This window comes from Chrysemys picta, chromosome 22, assembly GCF_011386835.1.
Source record: "Chrysemys picta bellii isolate R12L10 chromosome 22, ASM1138683v2, whole genome shotgun sequence".
Taxonomy (NCBI): domain Eukaryota; kingdom Metazoa; phylum Chordata; order Testudines; family Emydidae; genus Chrysemys; species Chrysemys picta.
Window position 1 is genome coordinate 837,858 of NC_088812.1, and position 24,050 is coordinate 861,907.

The window sequence follows — 24,050 nt, forward strand, 5'->3', positions numbered from 1 at the left end:
GAATTTCCCCCAGGGGCAGGTTACCCCATCGCCGTCTGCTGCAGGGGATCTTGACTATCGTGTGACATGGCCAGTGCTGGCCCTGCTGGAGACAGAGACCAGACTAGATGGGCCCCTCCTCTGATCCTGTCTGGTCATTCCAATCCCGGGTAGTACCGGCTCTTGATTCTTTCCTGCCAGGAGACTGACTCCCCCCTGTACGGTAACGTCCATTGCCCCCAGGAGTAGAGGAACCCCCTGCTCGGCCCCAAGCAGCCACCCCCCAGGCTCTGCCCTGCTCCCAGGTGCTCAGAACCACCTTTCGGGACACTGACCTCCTCTGCAGGCAGGCTTGTTTGCTCCGGCCGCTCCCGCCAAACTTGATCATGTTCTGGCAGGCTTTGCACTTTCCACACTCAGGCTGCTGACAAACCTGCAGGGAAGGGGAGAAAGGCGAAGGCTGAGCGGCTGCGAATGGTGGAGGAGCCGGAGGAGCAAGTCGTCCCCGAGGACGTGGCGCTCGGCTCCCGACCACGGGCGGGAGCAGAGCCTGTGCCAAGACTCACGTTGACTAGACGAGGCTTTGGAGCAGAGAGAGAGCGAGCATCCTCCCGCCGTGGAGCAGCCCTGGCTGGCTTTGGAGGTGCCAACGGGGACCCGGGAGAACCGGGCCAGGAGGGAAATTGCTTGGCCACCCTGAAAACGCAGCAGAGCCGCCCTGGCACAGCACAGCTTCCTTCCTTTCCCCGCACTGCTCTCGCCCTTAGCGTGCTGCCCTTCTTCAGGCTGCAGGGAAATGGACGCATTGTCCCCAGAAAGGAGAACGTCACCCCACGGAGCCTTTCCCCTCTGGGGCACCACGTCCAGCCAGCCACACAGCCCAAGGGGCAGCGGGAAGCCAGCTAGCCTTGCCCATGCCCCAGAGCTGGGCAAGACTGGATCCCAGCATCCAGAGCCCCCAAGCTGGGGGTCAGACGCAGCTCAGCTCCGGCCTAGCCTGCTGGTTACCTCACACACGCCGCAGCGCCGGCGCTTCATGGCGTTCTCCTTGTCTTCCTCTCTCTCGTTCTTCTCGATCTGCTCCGAGAAGAAGGTGTCGAAGATCAGGTACACCAGCTTGGTGGTGGTGGCCTTGGTGGGCCCTTTGTCCTTGTCTATCTTGGTGGGATGCCGAATGGCCTGTCTCCTCGCAGCTCGCCTGGAAGGAACAGCAGCTCAGACACTGCCCGCTGCAGCATGGTCCTGCACTGGTGGCATTACCCCTTCCCACCAGAGACCGGGACGGAAAATTCTGGCTACGTGCAACGCTACTGACCGCTCTCCTCACACACACCCCCGCCCTGCACGCCTCTGCCAGGCACAGCGAGCTGGCACAATACATCCTACAGAACCTCGTGATAAACCGTGTTATAACCGTTGGCTTGGCAGGAAAAGCCCTGTAACAGGCACTGAAACGCACTCATAAGAGAGTCCCCACAATCCAGACTGATGAAGGAAGGATCACGTGGGGAACCAAGGCCCAGAGATGCAGGGACTCACGCTGTGGCCGGGCTGGGAATGGACACCAGGTCTCCTGGATCCCGGCCCAGTGTTCTAACCACCAGACCGCCCTGGCTCCCTGAACAGCAACGCAGAGGGGATTTCTTTGCGCCCGACTAGACTGATTAGGAAGCCAAGTTCAGGAGCATTTCTCATTTCTAATCAAACCCCTTATGGCAACTCACCCCACGCTGGCATATAGATCCCCGAGGGTCTGTCTAGAGCCAGGGAAGTTACCCCGGAATAAGGAAGGGTGTGAATTCAACGTGGCATAGCGCCAGGCAGAGGCAAGGCCCGAGATGCAGTGCCAGTGCCCGTATAACCCCCAGCAGAGCACTGCTGTTTGCAGAACGGGCCAGGGGCAGCTCCCACCAGCCTACCTCTTCCCCAGGGTGACGCCCGCGAGTTTGATCAGGTCTCTCATGCACGGCGTGATGAGGACGGGCGGCTCGTCGCTGTCTCCAGCCTCGTCGTAGCTCTCCACCTGCTCCACCACGAACTGGGCGTGCCGCAGCAGAGAGTCCTCTGTGAAGCGGTTGAAGTTCAGCCCGGCGGGCGGCACCGTTGTCTGGAGAGACGCAGCAGAGGGTCATGGGACATCCCCGCATATAGCACGCCTCACACCACCCGAGGGCACGGACATTTTCACAGGGAGCCAGAGTCTCGGGGGCCCTGGTTCTCAGACGCAGGGGCGCAGGCCACCCAAACTCACCAATAGCGACTGAAAAGGTATGCCTGTCACTCCCTTGGCGAGGCTGAGATTCACCCTCGTGCAGCAACACCGCACGCCCCATCAGCCCTCAGACTAGGCCTCAGCCAGCCTGGTGGGAGAGCTCTGCGGACGAGTGACATTCACCCTCGCCGTATGGCGGAGGAGAGGGTAAGAACCGGAGGCAGAGCTCCACCCTCCGGAGGGGTTAGAAAAGAGGAACAACCTACGATGTGGCTTGAGACAAACCACAAGTAGAATAAAAGTCCATCTCCTCGCCCCTCACCCACACACCGTTCAAGGGGGAGGAGCGGATGGACACATCCTCGTACAGACAGTGTCAAAGACCCAAGAGTTCAGAGTCAGCTAGCCCAGCGGTGCCCATAGCGGGACACGTCCTGGAATCCTTCTCTCATCTCGCCACGCACCCCCTGCCATTTAGCAGCCTGGCCGTGACCCCTCGGCTCCTGTCCACAATTGCCCTGGGGGCTGGGAACCCAGCAGTGAGACCTGTGAGTCAGAGGACGGACACGCCGTGTCTCACCTCAATCTTGTTCAGCAAGTCCTCATAGCTGACGTCGGGATTGTTCTGGAGGAATTCCACCACGATTTTACTCATGTAAATCTTCTCCTGCATTAAGGCGAAGGTGGGCGCGTACTCCTCGCTGGGATCCATGAGGATGTAATCCGCAAAGGCTGAAGCAGAGAGAGATTGCCAGAGACGGTGACTGCAGGGGCTTTACGGAACACGTCGCAGAACAGCCGAGAGGCCCAAGCAAGCTAAGGAACGTGTGACGGGAAAAGCGTAAAGGACTCTCAGGAGCAGAGTCCTGTCGGTCCCCCAAGCGTCTACACACACTTCAATTCAAGACCGGCTTAGTTCTGTTTAGCATCATCCTGTTCCTAACTGGTATCATCCAAAATAAGGGAGCATCCACATGCCCTTTGGCAAGAGTTTAAAAACCCCTCCCCGAGTTACACTGGGGCAGCTGCGTATGGACGAGTCCAGAGAAAAATCAGCATTTTGCGGCTTGTGTAACAGGAGCGACCCCCCAGCATCAGCAATCGATTTGCAGCAACCCGCTCTGGCCGTTATCGAGTGCCTTGGCCCCCCACTCCCCACCCCACTGCAGCTTGCTGCTTCGTAGCCTTCGGGGTACCCGAATCTTTAACCCTCAGAACACAGGGATCCCGCCAGCCCCCCCCGAGGGAGAAGCCCCCTGAAACGCCCCAGTTTGCAGACGTACCCGTAGTGAAGCCGATCAAGGCTCTTTCTCCTCCGTCGAACCCAGTGATCCACCAAGCGTTTATGGGACCCAGTTTCTTGGCTCGGACACCACCTGAGCGGGGAACAGCAAGGATGTTATATATATATACACACACATATATATACACACACATATATATACACACACACACACCCGCAAGGGTTCGGATTCTGTTGCCGAGGGGCCAGATTCTCTGTTGCCGCCCTTGGCACCTGAGCAGGGCGGGTGAGAAACGCCACCAGCTCACAACGGGAGTGTACTGCACACGCTGCAGACCCCCGGAGAACCAGGCCCTCACACGGATTTACTGGCCCAGATCAGAGCACAGCTGCTTTTAAAACACTTGCCATTAACAGGCTGTTGAACTTCAGTTCAGAATCAGCACTGCCATGGGGCCCCCAGCCCCAGCATAACCGAGCTCCTGCAGAATTACCGAACAACGTACTCGGCGGCAGTAACCTAGTGCTAGCGACGTCACCTGAGAGGAGAGGTCGTTCCTCGCACTGCCAAGATCCCACTGAAGGCACAAAGTCTGGGTTTCCCAGGCCTTTGGAGTGATCCTCAGGACACAGCCTGAGAGAGTCCCAGGGTACCAGGCAGGCCAGTGTCTGCCCCCAGCTCTGCGCCGAAAGACACTTACCATCTAGACAAGGGTTGTCGTCGTAGATTGGTTTCACAGCACCGCTGAAGTACAGTTCTATGTTCCTCTCTATGAGACCAGTGTCAAACGGACACAAGTGACCCTTTTTGTCGTAGACGCTGTGCGAGAGAGGAGAAAGGACGTTTCCCGATCGCACGTTGTTCAACACCTCACGGATGTTGCATTTAATACTCAGCTTAAACCAGCATCCAGGGCTCGCTGCAAACAGCTCTGCATTTACACATCCTGTGTCGGACACGCTTCCCTTGACCAGGGCAGGAAGGCTTGCACGCCCGGGAACCGAGCTCCAGGCTACCTGCCTGGGGAAGCAGTCTCACCGCCTAGAGCAGTGCTCAGGGCAGAACCAAGCCTCTCCATGTTGTGCAGAAGAGAGCGACCCCCCTGGACTCTGATTTGCCCCAGGGGTTACAAATGCAGCACTGCCAAATTATTGTTGGTGCAACAGTGCAAGAAACCTCACCTGAAGGAGGTCACTTTGTGCTGGGGCAAATCCTCGTAACTTTCAAACCCATCTTCGTTGGCATCGAAAATGGACAAGCGCTCGTCCGTCAGCATCTCCGGCTCCTCCAGCTGAGAGAGAGAGAGGGGCACGTTGGACCTTCACTCCCAGCAGCACGGCCACGTTTCTAAACCCCAGCAATGAGCCGCTTACCGCATTGTCGGGATCCCCCTGGAAGAACTTGAGATCGGGATCGTCCAGGTACTGTCTGCAGTCGACACACTTGGGAGGCGTGGTCTGCAAGGGAAACATCACGAGACATCAGGAGCTTTCCCCGTTAACAGTTCTGCCATTTACCAGCCTCAGCCCTCCGTAAGTATCACTACGTGTTCCCGTGCTGACGGCCAGTCCTGAATCTACCAGGAATCTGGAGCAGTAAAACAATCACCAGCACCTCACACATTGTCTAGGACCAGGTGTTTAGCAACTTCTCTGACCTGGCCAGGCGTGGCAGGAGGAAGGACTCACTGCACCGACCCAACACACCCATGCCCTCGTTACGTTTTGTTCGTGCTGTAAATGCGGCATTTAAAGATCACGTGGAGGTGTGAGTGACGTGTGCACTGGAGAGTACTTTTTCTTGACTCGCTGCCACTCCGAGCGGTTGAAAAGCTGTCAGCAGTGCTCGGACAGGGCCCAAGCGCTGACGAGAACAGGAGAAACCACTTACTTTAGCAGGCGGTGCGGTTTTAACCTGCGTAGCTTCCTCTTTTATCTCAGACCTGGGCACAAAATACATCAAAACAAGGAATGAAGGCTCAGGACAAAAAAGCCTAGCGAGGCTATTCCACCACCTGCATACCCAGTGCTCTCAGCTGTTCGAGAGACCCGAATACACGCAAACATTTCACTGCCGATGCCCCACAAAACAAATGCGCTCTTCTAGCTGAGGTGGTTTCGTGCTACAGGAAGGCACCGAACTCCTCACACACTATCTGCTCACAGATTCCAGCATCCAGCCCTCGGCCCAAGAAGAAGAAGAGATCAGCTGAAAATACTAAGAGCCCCCTCCCCCACGCCCGCACTCACTGTCACCAGTTTGAAGGGGGCGTCAGACACGCTACCAGACTCTGCTAGGGGGTTTCGGATGGGGGTGAATTGCTTTCCCTCTTTTTGATTAACTCTGCATTTCACCGAGCCTTCCTGCTGGGCTTTCCCGAGCAGGCAAAGGGAGGCACATGCCCAGCTCTGGGCGCGTAAAACTTCCAAAAGGACCTAAGTGTCTCAGGAGCCAGGGGCCTTCTCGACACACTTGTGTCATGCTGCTACAACTACTACTTTGGCTGGGGGTACGTGTGTTGTTTGTTTGTTTGTTTTTAAAATAAAAACAGACCTTAGAGTGGCTGCAGTTACACCAGGAAGTTAATCCAGTACTAGGTCGGGTGTGAATTCAACGAGAAATAGCTCTCCATGTGCATGCTCTTGTTCCAGAATAAGATCACCTTTTTCTGGTTCAGCTTAGTCCACTTGAAAGCAGATTAAACCGGAAAAAGGCACTCTTCTTCTGGAATAAAAGCGTCCACACAGAGAGATGTTCCGGTTAGTTTCCAAGCGCAGGCAAGGCCTTACACAGCGTGAGCGATCCCCGTGCGAGAAAAGCTAGACCAGAATACCGCATTCACGCTGGGGGCGCGCTGTACTGCTTTAACTATAATCCCTCGCTCTTCTTGAGTGTTTTTCATCCACAGATCTCAAAGCGCTTTAGCAAACAGCTCAATCTCATTATCCTCAATATGTAGATAGGGAAATGGAGGCACGGAGAAATACAACTTTTGCGTACAGACAAGCCCGAAGTTCCACTGACTTAACAGGACACCTGGGCACTGCAGAAAACAGTCCCCATGAGGCCCTTTCGGAAAGCCCAGACTTCACATCAACAGCACAGCTGGAAGCACAAAAAAGGAATTCACTGAGCCAGACCCAATCACTCATCTATATTTTCAGACGCTTAATAAATTAGTAAACTACCAGAGGAACATTTTTCTTTCAGACACTAAATTGCTTCCATTTCTTTAACATTGTCTCTGCTTCCCCAGGTTTAGGGTGATGAAGTCGGACACGGACAGGAAAACTCAGCTAGAAATCTTTTTGATTTTTGTTTTGTCTTTTGCCACAACAGAGCCCGTGACAAATTTCTGCAAAGAGTAATACACAAACACACGCGACCGGAAGGGACCTCGAGAGGTCATCTAGTCCACACACACACAAGCCAGAACATTCAAACACCTGATTAAAGAAATTTTAGCTGCTCTTACCCTTCTTTGGTTTCAATTTTAATTCTTTTTTCATCTTGCTCCTTGAAGTAGAGGTGAAAGAAAGAAATGCATGTAAGAGCCCAACAGCTTTACAAACTAAGCAAATTGGAATCGCAATAGAAATACACGAGACAGCTCATGGTGTCCGACCCCGTCAGGTGGTCCAGAGACATCGACACAGAACACGTCACAGGACACCGCCAGTACCACGTCGAATAACTGAGACCACCGACCAGGGAAATAACCCACTTCCTCCCTTCCCTGACAAACCGAGAGACGCACCCCACCCATGTACTCCTTGTCTCCACCAATACTGACTTGGACTCTTAATACATTCCATGGGCGGCCCATTTATCCACTGACGCTTTAAAAACTCCCACACCCCAATCATGTATCTTGTGAACCTTGTAACCGATACTTGCAATCCCCCATAACCCAAGCCCGACCACAGACATACAGTCCCTTCCTTCTTAACTTGTGTACATTTGATTTGAAACATTAACTTTAATAACATTTTTAAATCTGCCTGACTATTCTTCCTGAATAGCCTAACGAGATGTCTGTCAAAGAATTTGTTTTCAAACATGCGCCAGACGTACCTTCTCTTCTAGTTCTTCTTCCTCCTTCTCTGGATTAGTTTCTTGCTTCACTTCTCCGTTCACCTCGTCCGATTTGCGTTTGTTGGATCTGTTGGGTTAAAGGTGAAAACCAACAGAACGATCAAGTCTTTGAAAGGAGCAAATTGCTTTTCAGAGACGGCGATGGAAAAATAGACCCAAACAGCATAGTCTACCTAAAGCAGGTTGAATGGGCTGTCTAAGCAGACCAACAGCAGCGGCTGCTGTTACAACACTGATCGCAGAACCGGCTAAGCCGTTCTGATCCACTCCACCTTGGGTTTATGAACTGTTTGCGTTTTAATAGCATCCAAAATTGGGCCCCCATTGGCCCAAGCTCTACACAAATATAGGAGACAGTCCCGGCCCAAACATACTCACGATCTACACAGACAAGGGGTAGGAGGGGAGAGAGGCAGAGCGGGGAAGTGACTTGGCCAAAGTCACAAGGCAGGCAGTGGAAGAGCCAGGACAGAAGCTCTGCCAAGTCCCAGCTCAGAGACCTACCCACTAGCCCACACCACACCTCGGACCTTCATAGAGAGAACATCAGCTTCCTTCTCACCCTCATAAACGTAACTTAGTCAATCAAAATAAGACATTTATCAGCTAATATTCCCACCACCCAGCCGTGAGCCAGGACCCCAGGGTGTCAGGCACTGCACATTGGGTGGATTAGAGACGTGCCTACGGAGGACTGGGACCCCGCTGTGCTACGATACCCAACAGATTCTCAAGCTGAGGTGTCCCTTTCTGAACTTCAGGTCATTCCCCTGCTGGTTACAGGATGTGCAAGTTAGAGGCTGTTAGACAGTCATGGACCTGCAAATCTTAGGATCCACCCTGTTAGCCCATTGGGAATCTTTCACAAGAACCCGTACCAACTATTCAATGAGCAACCGTGCAAAGAGAACAACCAAGAAGAGGGATGACGCTAATGAACCACTAGCAAAAAAAAACTGTTAGGAGATTTAAAAAATGCGTATCCATCTCAAAACCGACACGAATCACAACCAGGAGCTGCAGGACGTACTGACCCTTTGGAAAACAGAGCTAGGATGGTCGGCTGCCTGCCAGAGCTCCGGGTAACCCTGGAACTGGCTGGGGATTCTGTCAGAAGAAAAAGAGCAATCATTACTTTGCAGGGAGAACCCCCGTTGTCATTCATCGCTAGAGAAGCACATGGTCCACATCACTCAGCACATTCACACACCACCCTGAGGGCCTGATTTCCCTTTAATCCAGTCCAGCCTGTGGGGCAGCAGCAGAGTTGATCCTGACCCACCTTTGCATTCCCCACCTGCTCCACTCCCGGTGTAGATTAGAGCAGCCTCGAGGCTGTTCTAGCTCACGCTTTGCTTCCCATGGCCCCCGGGATGGACAGAAGAGCCACAGGGCTGTGCACTCCAGCCATGCCCCCAACCAGCCCCCTACTCTGGGAACCGGGCAGATACCAGCTCCACACCAACCAGGGAGGACCCTGTGTGCAAGGGGGATACCAGAGGTCTGCTTCCACCCGCTCTGAAGCCAGAGCGGCACAGAAGAGCTCAGCCCAGCTGAGAATTTGGCCATCAACGTCTGACACCTGCCATTCCTGCGCCATGTGCCCGAGCATTCCCCTGTGCCCAGGTGGAGAAAGGAGGCGATGCCACATTCCTTCCGACACATCAAACCTGAGCACAGCTCCTGCCCTCCCCCCATTCTGTAAGTGGCAGGGATCATCGGCTCCGGGGTGCTCCGGCAATACACCACCAGCATTTACATCGGAGCAGTTTGCTGCCCAAGCTCCTGCGCAACTGATTTCTGCTCATTTTGTATTTGCTTTAAGAGTGAACAGAGCAAGACCTGGAGGTTATGAAACCAAACCTTACAGGGCAGTGTGCCTCTTGCCCCAGGAATCTGACTCTCCGCATTGTATCAGGGTACAGCAAATGGGTGAGGTTGCTATCGGATGCCAAGGAGACATTCGTACCCACTTCTGCGCTGCGAGGTGCCTACAACCAAGCAGGCATTTCCACGAGCCCGAGGAAGAGCTCCCAAGGGGCACGGCGAGCATGCAAACCAGCTGGCCACCCTGCCCCGGCAATCACAAAGGGGAGTTCGCTAGCCAAGCCTCCCCAAGGGAAGTGGTGAGCCGGCCGTGCTCAGGTGAAGCACCGAGGAGCGTTGGGTGGGGGGCAGCCCCATCTCAGCTGAGGGTCTAGAAAGGGGTCAGTAAGGCTGCCCAGAAGCAGCAAGGGAACTCCACTGCAAAGCAAGACTCGAGGGGGCAGAACCCCCAGACCCGGCCTCGCTTGCCAGGGCAGCACAAGGCCAGATCATTACTTTTGTTCTCGCCGTTGGATTTGCTCCTCCTGGCTTTGCGGGTTTTTGACATGGTGGCCGATGACGAGGAGGAGGATGCCACGGCTTCCTCCGTCTCCATAGCGCTGTCCTCCTCCCCCTCGTGGCCGGCTCTCTCCGAGTCCTCGTCACTGCCGTAAGCGCCATTCTCGGAGCACCCGTTGGATTTCTGGCTGAGCGCCGCGGCGTCCCCATTCTCCACGGACAGTTCTTTGCTGAGCAAGGCCTTCACCCTGGCCAGGTACCCCTCCTAGGGGAGCAAGGCGCAGTTATAACACCGGACCCCCACAAAGCCCTCCAAGGGCTGAGTCCAACACACCCCTCACCCTGGGTCCCCATAGCTACCCTGGCCACAGGCAGCCCTGCACCTGCTCGGGTGGCAGCAGGCTTCCAAGGTAAGATGAATGCTCCTTGTAGCTATCGGGTGTTTCAGGCTGGCTGCAGGCGCAGACAGACATCGGTTATACTCGGGTCATGTTTTCAGGCTTAGCTACCTTTTCTTAAAAAATGAAATCTGAGATTCTGAGCCATCACTTCACTGCAGAAGCCAGGGCCCCCAGGCGGGACCCTTGAGCGCCTACACCTGGTCCCCCCATTCCCATGTATGCAGGCAGGCGTGTTCACACACACACACCTCCGACAGCTCCTCTCGGTGCAGCCTGGTCTCGAGGTCGCTCAGCTGATTCTGTGCATCTGCTTGTAGGAAGCCATGGACCAGATTCAGCTTCTCCTTCACGCACTCCTGAGGGGACAAGGAGGAGAAGCAGGTGTTACAGGCAACGAGCTTGCGACCAGTCCCCCCAGCCGCACGAGCACCGGGTGCTCCCATGGGCTTTCCTTCTGGGCACACACAGTTTCTGCAAGCCGACGTTCGTGGTGGAGGAGAAAGAACCGGCTTGTTACCGGGGCCTGGGCTGCCTTACTGCCATACGCAGGGAGACGCTCCTTCATTGCAGTAGCAGAGCGCGGCTTTGCTATTTCACAGCAAGATGGCCAGAGGAGATGCTAGGCTGGGCCGGAGCAGGGGCCCAGCTACCCCACTCCAACAGAGGCCAGCACCAGCCGGGTCAGAAGACGGTGCGTGAAGCCTTGGGAGAGACAGTAAGGGGAGGTGGGGGGGGGAAGTTCCCTCCTGACCCCAATAGTTAAGAGGTCCAAGCCTACGCCCTGAAGCAGCAGCATTTATGGCCCTTCCAGAACCCGGGGTTATCATTACTCTTGCTCAGGGGTTATGGCTGCAATATCCCGAATGCAGGGATCGTTACCAATGAGCAGCACAGTCTCTGCTAGGTCACGCCTTTGCTAAATCCACCCAGCCCTGGGGCATGTCGACCCACATCCGAGCCTCCCGGGAACCCTCCTGCGCCCTCCAAGCTTCTCGCCACGCTGGTGGGTTAATGGTGCAGGTTGAGTTTCCAGCCTCCTCTTGCCCAACTCTGGAGTGAAGTCACGAAGCCCAGTTTGTGACATGACAGCGGTTTCTATGGAAACGGACTGATAGAATAAATACAGGATTATGACCTCACTGCAGGAGCATGTGTCTGAGGAGCCGGGGAACAGATGAGCGAGAGGCTCTTACTGACAAGTCTGCAGCGTTCACCTCTCTGGTCCGGCGGTGCAATCTGCCCTTTCCCTTCTCACCAAGTTTTCCTAGCTCCTTATTAAGTCAGATTCCAGAGCCCCCCCCGCCAACGGGGCATGTATTATGCTGATTTTCAGAACAAGGGCAGGGTGAGCAGCACGTCCCAGCAGGGAGGGCACTGGCCTGGGACTCAGGACACCTGGATTCTTTTCCTGGTCCTGCCACCGACCTGCTGGGTGGCCTTGGCCAAGTCTCCCCTTCCCAGCCCTTGTCTATTTAGACTGAGCTCTGCAGGGATGGGACTGGAACCCAGGTCTGCGGGATGCAGGAAGGCCAGCGCCTCCAGGTCACCACCTGGCAGCCACCGTCTGCTTGCGGACAGTACCGCCCAGACCTTGTGGAGATGAAGACTACAGGAAGTACTGCCTCGGAAAGCCAGACTGACAGCTTCCCTTGCAGTACCGATTGGTCCAAGGGGAGTTCCAGGAAGCATCCGTGCAACGAGAGGGACCCTCCCCCCAGCAGCTGTAGGGACAGAGCTGCATCTTGGCTCGCTCTTGGACCCTCGGCTTCCGCCACTGAACTTGGACTCCGGGCCCGGGCCCGACCCCTAGCTTTGGTACTTGGACTCGAACGTCGGCTTTGCCCCCAGGTTTCAGTGCTTGAGCTCTGACCCTGGCTTTTCTCCACAAACGCTGGCTTCCTTCCCACCCCCTGGCATCAGTACTAGGACCCTGACCCTGGGCCCAAACTCCGGCTACCACTCTTAGGCTCCAGCCCCAGTTCTGACCCCTGGTCTCTGGGACCAGCCCTGACCACTAGGCCTGACCAGCCAAGCCCTAGTTCTGACCCAGGGCAGGGACCTTCTCTCACTATGTCTGTGCAGCACCAGGCACAAAGGATCCAACTTCAGATGGGCCTCTGGGACCTTCTGTAATAGTTGCATTGTCTGTCTGTGAGGTTCCGGAAGCTGCCATGCCAGGCCAATGAATCACACTTTTAAGCCAGACTTCAGAACGGACGTGACTCTTGGGCCAAGTATGCAGGATACAGCTGAGAAATCAGCTAAATTCCACTGAAGTCACTTCTGCAAATTAACGCTGCTTGGCAGGCCTGACTAAGAGACATAGGCAAATTCAGGAGGACAGAAACACCTCATGAAATACCCCCTGCGTGGCTGCAGAGCAGGAGTGCTGTTGTATAGAAGGGCACCGGGGAACAGCACCAGAATAAACGGTACCAAAAGCCCCTTTCATGAGAGTCACAACTCAAGACCGTCCATGAAAGCCTGGGTGTCTCTTTGGAAACGCGTCGATCAGCAGAAATGGGTAACGCACCAACAACGGGAAGAGAACCTTACCTTCTCACTCAGCCCATCTTCCTCCTTCTCCAAGTCTTGGAGCCTGCAAGAGAATGGTGACTTGTTATAGTTTCTTTCCCCACATGCGATGCGACGAGGTAACCACGGGGACGTTTCCTTTGAGACCCCAACTAGAAAGGGGGGAAGGGGTGGAGTTTCTATGGCCTCCCAGTGCGGGAAAGGGATGGGAAAGGTCTCTGGCGGAGTGGATGGTGGCACTGAAAGTGCCAGCTCAATGGATACCAGCTTGGGGACAGTTTTCAAAAGCCACTAAGTGACTTCACAGCCCAAGTCCCTTTTTCAAAAGTGACTTGGGAGCCAACGTCTCTTGGAAAGCTGTTAGGGCTCAAAGAGTCTAAGTCGCTTTTGAAACTTTTCCCCTGCCAAACAAAGAGCATCAAATTCTAGGGCTGGGACTGCGATGTCCAACTTCCCTCGGCTTCTGTGAAAATCCCAGCTCAAATGGAAAGGTCCCTTCAGCTACCCATGGAAAAGCAAGTGACTTGCCCCCCAGGACGCTCGCTAATCTCCAATGCAAGGGCTGTCTCATCATCCTCTCTCGCCTTTCTCAGATGTGGCAGACCTGGTTCCAAGCCGCAAGGGCTGCCACAAGCCTCCCATCCAGCGAGTGAGGCCCCCCGACGGACAAGGCGCATGCATCTCAGTCACCGAGATACTCTTCATGTCCCGAACGCTCTGGGAACGCTGCAGCGGAGGGCCATGCACGGATCTCTCACTATTTGTATAGCTGTCCCAATGCTCTGACAACATCGCTGCGCCCCTGACCACAGAGTGACTCGCTGCCAAGGCCTCACCGTATCGCAGCTCTTGCCAAGGACGCCGCAAAACCCAACAGCGAGGGGCAAAGGATCAAAAATCCCTGGCCCATGCTCTAGAAGAGAGCACACCCCGGAGCCCCCGTCCTGGCAGTGCGGATGGCGATGAGACTCGGATAAGGGCCTGGATAGATCAGAACAGATGCAGGATAGCGTCTGGCCCTTGGGGAAAGCTCTCGGTCTGAGCCAGAGCCAAGCTGGGGGATAGAAGAAATCCAGAGCAGAGTGGGGTCCCTCTCGATACGCTGCCCGGAGCCCAGTGACAAGACACGGATTCCCGGAACAACGGTGACTTTCTAGAGGAAGGAGAGCAGCAGTGACTTTGGCCATACTGACCCTACAGGGCATTCCTTCGCACCAGAGACGCCAGAAACAGCCTCCGGTCCCCGGCCCAGCCAGTTCGTCCCAATCTTTAACTGGAGGGCTCAGCACAATGTGTATTTCAGCCCCTACGCTCCTGTTCCATCTCTAGCTGCTGCCAAACAATGCCATTGGCTGTCCGTTCATCAATTAAGAGTTAATTACTTAAGTTAATGACTCATTACAGGCACACACAGAGTTCAAATGAAATGCAATGGAGACACCAGGTCCCTGCCCGGACATGGGAGAGGCTTATCAGGAGCCATTAGCAAAAACAAAGGAAAGACCATTTCCAGGAGAGGTGCCCCAGCATTCCCTCCGCATGCACCAACAGGCCCCGCAGAAGGACACGCAAACAAACCTCTCCGAACTTGGGATGGCTTCGGTCACATACACATGCAAGAACACGACTGGAGGGGGCAGCTATACCAGGGAATGGCATAATTCCCCAACCCCGTTTGGGAACAATCTCGCCTCTTGGAAGCTTCCCAGAGCACCGCCGCCAAGAGCCACTCCCTGGTTACCTGGGGCTGGCACGCGTCCTACAGAATGCCAGCGTTCAGCTACGCAGACGCGGACTTGCAGCGTTTATTCCCAGTTCCGGGCACGTCATGTGGCTGGGTCCCACCGCCACAAGCCAATCCTGTATTTACTGACACTGCAGCCAGCCTGTCTCCCTAACTTCGCCTCCTTTGCACCTACAGCAAAGCTTGGCTGACTCGCAATCCAGGGCCCTCAGGATACTGTTTCAGCTTCAGCACCCCACCCACAGCGTATCCTATGGCCCGGTTTTCTTTCAACTACAGGGACTGTTACTAGACCATGAGTAACTGAGCGCCTGGCAGCTCCTCTCAGTGTCCGCTCTACGGTTTGAGTTGCTAAGAAATGCCACAAAGCCACCTGGCTGTTGCTCCCACTAATGCAGCCTGCACCCCCCCAGCAGAAGGCTTCCACACAGGGGCTTTGAAATCGCCCCGCTAAGCAGCGGTACCAGGAATCAAAGCCATTCATTTCCTCCCCCCAAGCCTCAATAGGCAACGATCCTATTCTTCCTGCAGCTTCTCTTAACTGTAGGGAACCGAGCGACTAGTCCTGATCCCCTTTGCTTCGTTAATCAGTATTTTAAGGAGGGGGGAGTACAGACCATTTGCGCTGTAGGTAAACAGAGGAAAGCATTCAGGCTGTCTACCCTCCATCTTTTCAGTTACGGGGTTGACACCAACATTTCCACTCCCTTCCCGCAGACACTTTGGGAAATTGCTCCCACTAGTGATAGGAAAGGTGGTTTTCAGAGTTGCAGAGCGATGCTCAGTGGCTAAATGAAGCTCTGGCAGCAAACGTGTAACCAGAAGAGTCACAACTGGGCTGGAGCAGCCCCCAAACAATGCACCGAGTGCACCTGGATCGCTCTGTGGTCTGCTGGCGAAGCCATGAGAGCAGCAAACGCAGTCCTCTTAACCGTCTCCTCTTCTACTGAGCACGAGGCACCACAAGAACAACATGCTAAGGGGGAGGCAGAAGCCGAGCGGAACGGACAATAGCAGTGTGGGAGCTGGGTTAAATTCTCACAGGAAGTGCACACACGCCATGTGCCATACACAATCACCACCACGGGCCCTGCTACCGCTCACTGCAGAGGAAAACAGGAGAGTTATGTTCTTCCAGACAGGAGGTCGGGCCGCAAGCAGCTCGACGGAAACAGATTCCCTCTTTTTGCAGCCACCGTTGATGTTAACTGCACATCCCCGGCCTGGTTTGCTAACCAGAACATTGTCCCCCCTCCCACGCCCTCCATTCTGCAACCAGATCCGCACACGAGCAGGGGTGGATTGGACTGCAGGATTGGGGCCCCAGAGAGTGACAAGAGGAAGCAGACTTAAGCGGCCTAGGAGAATTGCAGCAGATCTGACCAGCGTCAAGGGAAGTTATTTATTTATTTTAAAAACGAGCCTCCAATCTGACCCCAGACCCAGAGCAGAACACACCCGCCTGGGTAGCAAATATCCTGCACGCAGGCGGACGCTCCCAAAGGGGAAAACAGACTCTCTGATCTCAGGAAGTAACAACCTGCAATTCCAAACCACTCAGCCCCATGCCTGCTTGTTTTGTGGGGGTGCGGAGAGAGAGCGGGAACATTTTCTGGACTTTCTTTGGTTCCCGTTCCCTTTCCTCTCCCCTAATGGCCTGGGGAAAATAAAAAGGGCTTTATAGGGCCTTGAATATACCAGAGCCAGCAGACTTCTACCCCGTCAGGCTGAACAGCTAACAGGAAACTGTTTCCTGGCGCCAAGGGGCTGCCCCATAGATCAGATCCGCCCCCTGCTGAATCAGGGTCGTGCCAAGACAAAGGCAGTTGCCCAGCGGGTGAGGGGGGTGGTAACGAGGAGGGTTAATTGCAGACGGGCAGGAGGGTACATTTCCTTAGGGAGCAGGGCCGGCAGATTGGCCTGCGCAAAGCAGGAAGCCCCAGTCAGCCCGGAGGCGGAAGGACGGGTGCTGACGGGCAGCTGGGGGGTCACCTCGTCTGGCCCCCTGCACAGCACAGGCAGCTGCCAGCGGCCCCCCAACCACGTGCCCCCCACGTTCTGACCGGATGCGGGGCTCGCCTTCACTTCCTGTCCTAAACAGCTGTGTGCGCGGGGAGGGAGAAAGACAAAGCAGGCTGGTGCCATACAGGGATGGGGTCTAACCCCCCCTTCCTGGACCCACCCTTACAGGCTCTGGGGCTCCCGGCAGGACGGGGCCAGAGCACAGGACGAGGGGGGAGGACCAGATAAAATAACTCCTGAGACCCCCTGAAGTAGCCCAGGGGGACGTGCCACCCCTCGGCCCGATGGTGGGGCCCCATTCGGGGGCGGCACATGCTCCCCCCGTCTCCACCCCCAGGCCAGGGCTCAGCCCTGGGGGCACACACACCTGCCCCCAAACCGGGGTCTGGGCCGCAGGGGGCAAAGCTCAGCAGGGCTCCCCCATGCACTAGCCCAAGGGGGGCCCGAGTTAGGGGGTGCGCCCGCCCCCCCCCAGGCCAGAGCCGGGCTACGGGGGGCACCGCCCCGTTCAGGGGGAGCGGACGTTAATGTGGCTCGGACCGGACGGGGTCTCGGACCGGGGGGAGACCGGAGCGGGGGTCGCACAGGGGGACCGGACGCGGGGGGCTCGGACCGGACGAGGGGCTCGGACCGGGGTCGCACAGGGGGCTCGGCCCGGACAAGACCGGACAAGGGGGCTCGGACCGGACGGGGGGCTCGGACCGGACAAGGGGGCTCGGACCGGACGGGGGGCTCGGACCGGACGGGGGGCTCGGACCGGGGGACCGGACAAGGGGGCTCGGACCGGACAAGGGGCTCGGACCGGACCGGACGGGGGGCTCGGACCGGACGGGACCGGACAAGGGGGCTCGGACCGGACGGGACCGGACGGGGGGCTCGGACCGGACGGGACCGGACGGGGGGCTCGGACCGGACGGGGGGCTCGGACCGGACGGGGGGCTCGGACCGGGGGACCGGACGCGGGCCGGTACTCACCGCCTGCGCAGCTCGGCGGGGAGCGGGGCGGGGGGCAGCGGGGCGGCCCGGGCCGGCATCGGGGGCGGCGGGCGGGAGCCAGGGGCCGGGAGACGATTTCGCGCGGAAACCAGGCACGGGGGGGAGGGGGGAGAGGGCGGGACAAACCATCCGGGAGGGGGGCGGCCGGTACCATTTACGGGGGGTGGGGACATACCATAGGGACTGGGAGGTACCACTTGCAAGGGGCGGTACCATGTATGGGGGGGTGGGACAAACCATGAGGGAGGGGAGCCGAGGTTTGGAAGGCGGGCACCAGAGAGGGCGTACCATGTTCACCCAGGGCCGGGGGTGCAAGTGACTGGTGGGATGTACCATCCTCGGGGTGGGCTGGGACACGTGCTCCCAAGGGAGGGGGGCAAACAGATGGGACGCCCTCGTTTCCTTTCTGGGCGGGGGATGGGAAGTACCATGTGCAGAAGGGAGGTGTGTGACACGGGATGTACTATAGTGAGGGGATATGGAACGTACCATATGGCCCTAGGCCAGTTGGGATGTATCGCTCTTAAATTTGAGATAGTGGGAGGTACCAAGTGCACTTAGGGCAGAGGGTTGACAGTTGGGATGTACCATCCTTTACGGGGGGGGTTGGAATGTGCCATGTGAACTAAGGCAAAGGGGGAGCTGGGATGTACCATCCTAAGGGAGAATGGGGTGGGATGTACCAAGTGAGCAATAGAGGAAGACCTTTGGGACGTACCACGCTGACGGGGGGTGGTGGTCCAGGGTCCCATGTGGTTGCTCGGCAACGGGATGAGGGGGGTTAATGACACCCTGACAGGCGGCCTGGCGGCGCAGGTGGACACGGCATCCGCGGGATCCTGGCTTGCGACACCTCGAGGGGCCTGCCCCCCCCCAAGGGCCTCAGCTGGGGCCAGGGCGGGTGCAAGCTCTGGAACCAGGCTCCTGCTCCATGCACCCAGAATTGGAGACTTCGCCCTTCGCCCGGTCCTGTGCCCACACCATGGCCCTGCCACTGGGCATCAGCACCCGCCTGCGCACACACCGTGACACGAGTGAACTCACACACTGACACACACGGACACACACGCACCATCAAACACACACACACGCACCCCGTAACACAGAGTGAAACTCACACACGGACGCGCACACACACCGTCAAACATGTGCACACACGCACCATCAAACATGCATGCACACACACGCACACAGTGACATAGAGTGAAACTCACACACGAACACACACACACCGTCAAACACTCACGCACACACACGTACACAGTGACACAAAGTGAAACACGCGCACACTCGTGCACATACTGTGACAGAGTGAAACTCACACATGGATGCACACACGCACCGTCAAACACACGCACACAGTGACACAGAGTGAAACTCACACACATGGATGCACACGTGCACACATACAAGTCCTTTAGAGAGACTCATGGTCACACACCCTCACGCGCGCAAGCCTGCGAACCTGTGGCAGGTTTCTGGGGCCAGGGTGGAATTCCCTGAACCCCGTGGCTGGGGCTGAGGCTTCGGCGTCCCCGAACACTAGCTCCATCACAGGACGTACGAACCACAGGTACCAAATCCCAAGCACACCCCTAGGAGGGCGAAGCCAGCAGCCAGGCTGCTTTCACCGGCAGCAGACCCAGCAGGGGCTAATTTTATCCCGCCTATACCCCACGCCCAGCAGCTGCCAGCCAAGGGCAGGAACCACAAACCCCCAGCCCTGGCCCGCCCTCGGAGCTAGCGCAGAGACTGGCTCTGGCTGCAGGGCAGAGGCATTCCTGGGATGCTGGCTGTGTTTGGAGTAGGGAGAATCTGCGCAGCGGGGAGGCGAGTGTCACAACCTGGGCCGGCTCAGTCCACTTTGTTCTGAGGCCTAATCCGGGCCGGACGTGATGCCGAGGCCTCGTGCCCTCATGAGGGGTATGGGGGCCCTGCCCAGGACGGACATTGCCCTGAGGCACAAGAACCACGTTACAGGGGCACAACCCCCCCAGGGTTACCCAGCACGGGCCCCACTCGCAGTGACACTCAGGCCCCTTCAGGCCCCTCCAGCAGCATAACAGGGGCCTCAGCATGGCCAAACCCCCCTTAAGGGTCCCCCTGCACGGCCGGTGTGGAGCTGGCAGAAAGCACCTGCTCCCAGCCCCTGGTGTAGGAGCTGAATGAGGGGCATGGCCCAAGCCCACTGTTCTGTTGCCAATCTCTGCTTCCCAAGGGCCATGGGGACTGAGGCAAGGCCTCAGAGCCCCGCAGCCCTGCCCGAAGCCCGGGAACGGGGTAGCTGAGGGTCAGGCCGGATGTATTTGAACATTTTTCTTTTCCTGTCCTGCTCCAATGCAGCTCGGACGCAGCCACATTTCATAGTCATGGTTACACGTGGCTCTCTCTGGACAAAGCACTAGACGCCAGTCCCAGGGGCGCAGACCCACGGCCCTGCGCAGTCCTTTCCGGAGAGGGTCTGATGTCCCAGGAGGGACTGATGGGCGGTGTCACCCCAGCACAGCTGACTAAGAGGGGACCCATGAGCCTGCTGCGTATTTGTGAACCGGGCGCTGAGTTGCTCCGCGGCCACAGCCGCACCCCGGAGAGTCTCTGATGTTCTAGCGCTGCAGCAAGTGTCCACCTCTGGCAGGGCTCGGGCGGCTGCGGCAGAGGGCAGAGCTCCGTGGGAGGTGGCAGCCGGGGACCCTCTGCCTGAGGCCTTTCACGAGGGGTTGGTTTGCGACGTCTTGTGAACTCCACTCGGCTTTCCCGCCGTCAGCTGGGTTGAACTCGCTGCTGAAGGTGAAACGCCTGGGACCGAAAAGGCTCCCGCGGCTCCCGGCGGTGGTGATGGTCCCGGTGGAGGGGGAGACATTCGTTGTCCACGATTCTCAGGAATTCCCGAAGGGTGGGGGCATCGTGGCGAACAGATGGGGGGGGCGACGTGCGATGTAACGTCTCCCCCCAGACAAACCTGCCCCGTGGCGGGCATGGGCCTGTGGGTGCATGAGCGGGTGGGCGCATCCGTGTGCCAATGGGAGGTTTGCACGTGTGAGGGGCCCTGGTGCCGTGCTCTCTGGCAGGCAGCAGGTGGCGCTCTGCCACCTCTGCATTCACTAGCTGTGGCTATGGGCTCGCCCCCCATCCCCGTCCTTCGAGCCCCAGTGTCGAGCACCCGGCAGGGACCGTGCCGGGGCCGCCCTGGAGCTGTGGCTCTACATTGCCATCAGGGGCTGCTACCGGGGTCTCTCGGTCTCAAGTTTTTATCCTCGAGCGGAGAGCCATGCGCGTTCCTCCGCTGGGCGCTCCAAATCCAGACTGTCTGGGCCTGGCTAGCCCAGTGTCCCATCGCTGACACGGGCCGCGCCGGCTGCTTCCAAGGCAAGTGCATGAAGCCCTGCAGGAGGCAGCCATGGGATAAACTCCCCCTGGAAGAGGTTCCCTCCTGACCCCCGATAGCTAGAGGCTGGGTCACGCCCTGGAGCATGTCTGGGCCTCTGGGAGATGCCTTCGAACCAAGCTCCTGCTGGCCTCTGTGTGGAGGCATTTTTTTGCTCGAGAGTCAAGATTTTGCCCAAGCATCTCAAGGCAAAATGTCACCACCTCCCGCACTGTGGCACTGTGCACTCGTCAGTGGCTCTGCTCCACCCCAGAAGTGGCCGGGTCTCAGTGGTGCCGTGCCTATGCAGGGCACCTCTTCTGCCAGCCGCCCTCCCCTGCCCCGCAAACAGCCCCGTTGACTTCAGGGGGTTATTACTGACCGGCGCACAGACTGGCCGCAGACATGGCCTGGAGCAGCTCTTCTCCCTCATTCTAGTGCTTCTTCTGCCACGGCAGTCCGGGGAGCGAGTGATCTTAGCCCAGCGAGCACAAAGGGTCACGCTCCGCTCTCTGAAGGGTTAAAGAAGAGGCCCAGGGGACTCCCCCAGGGTGACATGGCTGAAGATGGAGGGGAGTGGGGGGGAGGGTCCTGGCCTAGCAGACAGCGGGGAGCAGTAGACGGGATCGATCTGGATTTGTCAGGTTTGACACTGACCCACGGGAGGGTCTCAAGGAGTCGTTCTCACCAGGGCGCTGTCAAACGGGGGCTGTATCCAGCGGGGGCTCAGGCCTGCACCTGGTACTAGCCCATACGTTCATTAACGACGTGGGTAACGGAGTGGAGAGTGGGCTTATCAAATGTGCTGATGACACCCGGGTGGGAGGGGCTGGGAGCACTTGGGAGGCAGGTTTAGGATTCAAAACGAGCGTGACCAATTGGAGAATTGATCTGAAATCAACAAGCTGAAATTCAGTAAAGACCAGTGCAGAGTGCTGCTCTTGGGAAGGGAAACCCAAAGGCACAAGCCCCGCGTGGGGACTGCCAGGCTGGGCGCAGGCCGTGCTGCAAAGGGGCAGAGGGTCACCGGGGGTCACAAGCTGAATGTGAGCCCACCGTGTGCTGACGCTGCCAAGGGGGCTCGGATCAGCCCGGGGCGCAGTAACAGGCCGGGAGTGGCGGATGTGAGACGCGGGAGGTGACTCTCCCGCTCGGGACGGCCCCAGCAGGAGCCCGGTGTCCCGTTCAGGCAAGCTGGGGAGAGCCCGGAGGAGAGCGGCCGGACTGAGCGAAGGTTCAGCCAACCTGCGCTGCGAGGAACGTTACAAACCCGGGGCCTGTTTGCGCCGGAGAGAAGCCTGAGGGGCCCTGAGAACCGGCCTCCCACGCGCAGGGCTGGGGGAGGGGTTGTTCTCCACGCCCACCGGGGCAGGACAAGGGGCAGGGGCTGTATCCGCAGCAGCGGGGTTTCGTTAGAGATCAGGGGAAACCGTCTAACTCTCAGGGCGGTGACGCTCTGGACTGGGCTCCCCACGGCGGTTGTGGGATCCCCGGCACCGGAGGGTTTTAAGAGCAGGTTGGCCAAACGCCTGGGCTAGGTGTAACTTGGCCCTGCCTCAGTGCTGGGAGCTGGACTAGCTGCCCTCCCAAGGGCCCTGCCCGCCCGACTTTCCACAGCCGGCCCCGTGACCCTGGCGACACACACACCACTCGTGTCTGCAGCTTGCTCCCAAGGCCCATGACTAATTTCCAGTCAGAACCTGCGTGTGGGTGTGAGGGATGGAATGACTGGGGGCGGGAGGAGGATCTGAAAAGGCCCCGGTGGGGTCGGCTGGAAGGCAGTAAGTCAATGGGGGTGTCAGATCAGCAGGATTTCAGAAAGATCCCACAGGCCAGCGTCGACACAAGGAACAACGGTGCTTCTCCCGCGCTGGTCAGGGCGCAGCCGGCGTTACTTCCTCCCCGGGGTGTGACTACACGTGCTGTAAACCCACCTCGGCTTGCACAAAGGGGCTATAAAGTGCGTGCGTGTGTGTGTGTGTGGGGGGGCTGGCTATTGTCTGTGCCCCGGGGCAGAGTGTGCTGCTCTGACACCGGGCCCCTGCGTGGCGTCAGGACTCAGGGAGCACAAAGGCGGTTCAGAGCCACCTCCTCCCAGGGTGACTCAGCCCCAGGCCTGTCCCACCTTGGAGCTGCATCTGGGATGAATGTGACCCTGTGGGCTCAGATTTGGGGCGGGAAATCTCACTAGAGCAGCCTTTCCCACAGGAGTCCCAGAACTTCCTGCTTCCCTGGGGCGCAGCCCCAAAAATAGCCTTTCTCAGGCTATTCTGGGAGCTCTGTGCCTTGTCCTGGCCGGATCCGAGAACCCAGAGGAAGAGAGTGAGAAGCCAGAACCCAGCGTCTGCAAACCTCCTGCTCCATGCCCTGGTTCTCTTTCCCTGCCCATGGTCCCATCTGCACTTCCAACAGCTGGCCCCTTCCCCAGTCCTCCCCCGGCCCCCATCACAGCTTGGCCTTCCATTCAGCCGCTTCTCTCTCACTAGCTGCAGCTCTTGGTGTCCAGGCAGCAAACAACCGGGCTCAAGTCAGGAAAGCAGCCAGGCCCATCTGTGCGGTGGTCTCCTGGGGAGTCTGGCCTGCAGATTCGAGGTCTGTGTTTCCAAGTTCATGGGGCTTTGGGGTGACTCCAATGAGCTTCGCCCTTACAGGGCCTGATTTCCACCCCCCTTCTGAGACCAGCTGCGCACCCCAACCCCGCCCTGTGTCCGGGGGGGCTAGCCAGGGATCCTGGGAGCAGGTTCAGGGAACTACGTCCGTTAAACGTCGACCGGGCTCCGGAGCTGAGTGGCGAGAACTGGAATGTGGAGTGGTTTTTAATTTCCTGGAGCTGTGTGCTGACTGCAGCAGGGCGGGGGGGGGGGGGGGGGGTTGCTGTTTAAATTAAGACACTGGGGGGGGGAGGGGTGCATTGCAAAGGCCTCACACTATTAAGCGAGTCCAGACTCCATCCAGCTGCTCTCTGACAGAGCAAGAGGCCCCGACCACTTCCCTCTCCAGCCCCGGAGGAGCTGGCGGGTGGGGGCGGGTGAGGAATTGCTCTGCACTCCTTCTGCTGACGCTCTCGGATGTGGTCGAGGGGTGCGGGGCCGAAGGCTGTTCTGCTAGGCCCATTTCGAGGGCCGGGAGAGAG

General features: G+C 57.8%; 1 protein-coding gene across 4 annotated transcripts in view; it reads right to left on the reverse strand.

Annotated features, from left to right (window-relative positions):
- The window catches only part of DNMT1 (DNA methyltransferase 1), a 31,577-nt gene extending 13,927 nt beyond the window's left edge, over positions 1-17,650 (reverse strand). For 2 of the 4 annotated variants that reach the window (XM_065575631.1, XM_065575629.1), the window contains exons 1-16: positions 17,533-17,649; positions 12,813-12,855; positions 10,505-10,612; positions 9,853-10,120; positions 8,565-8,637; positions 7,510-7,597; positions 6,911-6,951; positions 5,326-5,377; positions 4,809-4,892; positions 4,617-4,726; positions 4,136-4,254; positions 3,475-3,567; positions 2,772-2,923; positions 1,899-2,086; positions 988-1,177; positions 315-412 (exon numbers count right to left, since the gene is read on the reverse strand). In XM_065575631.1, coding sequence (XP_065431703.1) covers positions 315-412; positions 988-1,177; positions 1,899-2,086; positions 2,772-2,923; positions 3,475-3,567; positions 4,136-4,254; positions 4,617-4,726; positions 4,809-4,892; positions 5,326-5,377; positions 6,911-6,951; positions 7,510-7,597; positions 8,565-8,637; positions 9,853-10,120; positions 10,505-10,612; positions 12,813-12,855; positions 17,533-17,591 — 1,766 coding nt within the window. In that variant the 5' untranslated portion in view covers positions 17,592-17,649. Of the gene's footprint in view, positions 1-314; positions 413-987; positions 1,178-1,898; positions 2,087-2,771; positions 2,924-3,474; positions 3,568-4,135; positions 4,255-4,616; positions 4,727-4,808; positions 4,893-5,325; positions 5,378-6,910; positions 6,952-7,509; positions 7,598-8,564; positions 8,638-9,852; positions 10,121-10,504; positions 10,613-11,135; positions 11,156-12,812; positions 12,856-17,532 lie in introns of those variants that run through there. The other 2 variants (XM_065575630.1, XM_065575632.1) reach the window with 2 other exon arrangements.
- Between the last annotated feature and the right edge of the window lie 6,400 nt (positions 17,651-24,050).